Raw genomic sequence first — 5,460 nt, forward strand, 5'->3', positions numbered from 1 at the left:
TATATATATATACTAAACAGGCCTAATTAAGAATTATAATGAATCGACATACCGCATCTGTGATAATATTCTTCTCTTTAGTCACGATTTCTCGCATATATCTCATAACATAATACCCACATTCGACAGTTCCCATTTATAAAGGACACTACAATACAAAGCCAATAATTAATACATATCATACAGATGCATTAAATAAACATCATTATATTAATTTTTTCAATGCTCTTATAATTGTCTTAAATGTTTTCCAAAATGTGGTTTTTCGAGTCTTTTACAAATTTTTTTTAGATTAAAAAATGGTCATTGCCCTACATTCGCCAAAGAGTATAGTATAATATTCAAAATGAAATAAACTTTACACAAAAAAAAAACTCAAGCAAAGTTAGCTTACATATTTGTTATATATTTGATATCTTCTCACGAACTTGTTCTCAATGAGTCAAGATAGTACACCAAGTCATCATACGCATTGATAACAATTAACGACCAATGATCACTAAATAAAACACACAACTAATTAGTATGGAACATGAAGGTAGCTCATTACATTAAGGTAGAACATGAGTATAAGGAGCTTTCAAGTACAATGATCTCAACACAATTCTACATTGAAAAAAAGAAAAGGTAGAACATGAGTATAAGGAGCTTTCAAGTATAATGATCCCAACACAATTCTATATTTGAACAAAATAAGAAAAGGTAGAACATGAGTATAAGGTTCCGAACATGAGTATAACTAATTATACTTACCTAGGATTATAAGGAGCATAAATTTATATTCTTCTGCTTAACTAATTATACTTACCTGGGATTATAAGGAGCATAAATTTATATTCTTCTGTTTTTCCTCACCATTCTGGTCACTGGAAAAATCTTCTTGAACGAGGGCTCCTCCCTCATTCTAGATTAAGCAGACAATATTGAACCCAAACATTGAAAATTTTCCTTTTTATATCTGCATACTAACTGGCTAGCACTAGATGCTATAGAATCAATTCACCATCTTGTGAATCACCATATATATTTTGTTATGTGTTCCAATATATATATTGTGATGCCATCAAGCCAAGCAAATAAATAAATCCAAGCATCGTCGTCAACTGTCTAAATTATCAAACTTCCAAGAATGAATTGTTTACTGTAGATTGATAAAAGATCAGCCTAACCTTTAGTTTCTCTTCTTCTTATGCTGCTTGCCCAATTTTGATCTCCTTTGCTTGAACAGATGTAGGTACAGTTTCAAGAACAATAATGGGTAGACAAGAAGCAGAATCTGAACAACAATATTAGAGAATGCATAGACATGTAAAGAATTTTGGTCATAATTAATAGCGAGTGTGAAGAAAAAGAATGAAAATATTTGCAATACCAAATTTGGAGTTATATAGACTCCGTAGGTCCATTTGCAGTTCAAATTAGTTTATTTTTTGTAATCAGTTAAGAGGTTCCTCATTGTCAAAGATGTTATTTCTTTGTCGGTTCTTTTTATATTTGGTGATTCATCAATTTAGTTAGTTTTGAGGGAGATTTCAATTTTGAGATTTAATGAAGTTTTGTGGGATTTTATACTTTACAAATAGGTCATGTTTGGTTATTGTAAAATTTGGAGTCAGAATTAGACAAATAGAAAAAAAAATTGAACTATCTATATGGGGAAAAAAAAAACAATGTATTAACTTACATTCTAACAACTATCATTAGCCTATTAAAATACCAAACTATTTTGCAGAATGCTATGAGAAACTATTTGAGAGAAATGCATGTCAGGTACCAAAATCTTAACATCAAGAGGAAAGGAACAAGAATCAGCTCTACTGAGTTCTTATGGCCGTCTTAAACATCTCCTCTAGAAAATTAAGAAGACTAATCGTCAGTAAATGAAAGAGGAAGAAGAAGATGAAGATGAAGAAAAAGGGGCTATTTGTTTTCCCACTTCAGTCTAGATTAACAGGAACTCTATATTCATATCAATGGCTGAACATAGCTCGAGAAAAAGAATGGGATGTCTGCCTAGATACATGTGCATTGGGGCCAAAAGACATGGAAACTTTAGGCCTCTCTCTCTTCAAGCCTGAATTTCTAATTTCTTCTTTCTATAAAGTTTTTGGCGAAAACCCATCAGGATTTGGCTGTTTGTTCATCAAGAAATCCAATGTTTCATTCATGGAGAGTTTAATAACCTCACCAGCAAACATTGGCGTTATAAGCGTTATCTCAACATCACCATTATTTCCATTTCCAGAAGAACCAGAAACTCAACAGATTTCAAAACCCAGCATAGAAATTCAAAATTTAGCTATATCAGAGTCGCGAAATTCACCTGAAATCATGAAAGCCACAGAAATCGAAGAGGAAGAACTCTCATTCACAGGAATCGTCCAATTGGCAACGCCCTTCGAATCCACTCGATCAACAAACACAGAAATGAACTCAAACCTGGAATGCAGAGGCTTGGATCACGCAGATTCAGTAGTTCTAAGACTGATAAACATTAGAGGAAGATACTTGATCAATTGGCTCACAAATGCATTGATGAATCTTCAACACCCAAATCCAGAAGGAGGAATTGCTAAAGCCCTAGTGAGAATCTATGGCCCCAAAATCGAAATTAATCGAGGACCCGCGGTGGCATTCAACGTATGCGACGGTGGTTGTTAGGTTGGGCAGATGATGGTGCTGCAGACGAGGACGACGAGAGTTAGGGTGAGAGACACGAGAGATAGACGGTGTTCTTCGATTTTGTTAGGGCTGAGAGAAATGATAAATTGGGTGAGAGATAATTTGAAATTAGTTTTGAGAAAGAGAGGGAATTGAAATTTTGGAAGGAAATTTGAAAACCAATTTTGCAAAAAGAGAGGGAAGTGAAACGTAAGGGTGGCTAGACCGGTTGAACAGAGCACGAAGAAACGATCGAAGCAAAGAGTGGGAAAAGACAAGCGGTGCAATGGGCTTCACACGAATGGCTAGGGTTTGAAAAATCAGATATTTTATTTGAAAAAATATAATTAGGCATTTTTTTATATTTTACTTGACATAAAAAAAAATATCAAGTAAGAGCTTCTTATACTTGACACGTGAAACGTGTCAAGTAAAACCTTATATTACCTGACATGAAAAACGTGTCAAGTAAATATTCGCATGAAAATATCTGAAATATTCTGTCATTCTACGCTTTTTAACCCTTCTACTTGACATTTCTTATCCAAAATCACATTATTTGATGTTTTTTCCAAAGAAACATCAAGTAATTAAAAACTACAAGTGTCATGTAATGTAGATTTTGTAGTAGTGATCATTTTTCATATTGTTTATGTGCCCTGTAATAATTTATGCTTACTGCTCATGTAAGTCCACATCCTACTTGTCACTTTGTCTATAAATAGTGGCATTTGGTGGATCTCAATATAATGCACATGGTGAGAAATCCATTTCAAAATTCCATTAATTTTCATATTCCATTTTGTAATTTTAGTTATTTTATGATTTTAATTATTTTATTTTAGATTATATTTTATAATTTATTATTATTATATAAATATATTATTATATTATATTTCTCCATATATGTGTTCCCATCATGCACCTCAATTTCACAACACAATATCAACACGAACTCCTATCGTTTTCCCCGCTAAAGGTAGGTCCTAAAGGTATGTCGATTTTTTCTCTTCGTTATCATTAATAAATTTAATGTTATTTTGCATATTCAGTATCTATTAAATTTATAACATAAGTATAATATTTTATGATAGCATTGTCATGACAAATCTCACAAAATTAAAATTTGTCGCCCTTGATATTAACGACAATAATGATTTGTCATGGGCACTTGATGTCGAAATCCACCTAGATGCTATGAATCTTGAGGAGACTATTAAAGAAGGAAATATGACATCTAGCCAAGACAAAGCAAAAGCTATGATTTTTCTTCATCATCATCTACACAAGGGATTGAAAATGGAGTTTCTTACAATAAAAGATCCCCGTATCTTGAAGAAAATTTTGAAAGAGAGGTATGATCATCAAAAACAATTATTCTTTCTAAAAGTTTGTTATGAATGGATGCACTTGAAGTTACAAGATTTCAAATCAGTAAGTAATTACAACTTCACATTATTTAAAATCAGTTTAAAATTGTTGTTATGCGGAGAGAAAATTATTGATGATGATATGTTAGAGAAGACATTTTCTACATTTCATATCTCGAATATGCTCATGCGGCAGCAATATCGAGAGAAAGGTTTTAAATAATATTCTTAACTAATTTCATGTCTTCTCGTGGTCGAACAAAATAACGAGTTATTGATGAAGAACCACGAATCTCGACCAACTGGAACAACACCATTCCCAAAAGTGAATGTTATGAATGTTAATAATCGTGGTCAAAGTCGTGGTCAAGGTCATGACCGTGGTAGAGGAAGAAATAATTATTATTTTCGTGGTAGTCATTCTAATCATTTAAATTTCAAAAGAACCACACAAAATGATGATCACAAAGAAAAAGCTCCACAAGATAAAAGTTCAAAAAGTGTTGAAAATAAATGCTTCCAATGTAGAATGACTGGGCATTGGTCATGTACCTGTCGTACGTCGAAACACTTAGTTGACCTCCATCAAGCCTCCCCGAAGGAAAAAGAGAAAATTATGGATGCAAATTTTGCATATCAGGATAATGACATATTTTACCCATCCCACATGACAAATTTATATGTGGTGGACTTATTTAAATCTCCTGAAAATAAGATTGGCACAGTTAGTGGAACATCAAGTATTTTTTTTTACTTTGAGAATATCTAGACTTAATGTTATTGTTTTCTTTTATCTATTTTTATGTTTTTTTTAGTAACTTTTGTATATTTTAAGTATTGTTTTTCTTTTTGTAATTATTTTCTTTTAATGAAGAAACATGGATCATTTTCACATGTTGGGTATTTCAAAAATGAGTAAATGAGATCTATGTATGGCAGACTGTGCAACTACACATACAATACTTATAAATAAAAAATACTTTTTCAAATTGACAATGATGAAAGTAAAAGTAAATACAATATCAAGTTCTAGAGACTTGATCGAAGGTTTTGAAAAAGCAAATATTATTTTGCCTAGAGGAACAAAATTTACAATTGACAATGCATTGTTTTATAATCATCAAAGAGAAATCTTCTAAGTTTTAAAGATATACGTTGCAATGGTTATCATTTAAGACTGATAGTAAGAATAATGTAGAATATTTATATATATTATCCACTGTCTCAAATGAAAAACGTATATTGGAAGAGTTGCCTACTTTATCTTCTGAATTATATTATACTTATATATGAGTAATTGAAATATATGCAACAATGAACCTGAAGTTCATGAATCCATACATATTTACAATTTGGCATGACCGACTAGGTCATCCAGGATCTATAATGACGAGGAGAATTATTGAGAATTCAAATGGACATCCATTGA

The 5,460-nt window shown here is 31.9% G+C and overlaps 1 protein-coding gene across 1 annotated transcript; it reads left to right on the top strand.

The window, feature by feature from the left end:
• Positions 1-641: 641 nt before the first annotated feature.
• On the top strand, positions 642-2,661 carry LOC120080802 (uncharacterized). The gene has a single exon (XM_039035443.2). It carries the CDS (start codon positions 1,900-1,902, stop codon positions 2,659-2,661), a length of 762 nt encoding a protein of 253 aa, XP_038891371.1. The 5' UTR covers positions 642-1,899.
• The last annotated feature ends 2,799 nt before the right edge of the window (positions 2,662-5,460 follow it).

Source organism: Benincasa hispida, chromosome 7, assembly GCF_027475165.1.
Source record: "Benincasa hispida cultivar pf3 chromosome 7, pf3_genome.v1.1, whole genome shotgun sequence".
NCBI lineage: Eukaryota > Viridiplantae > Streptophyta > Magnoliopsida > Cucurbitales > Cucurbitaceae > Benincasa > Benincasa hispida.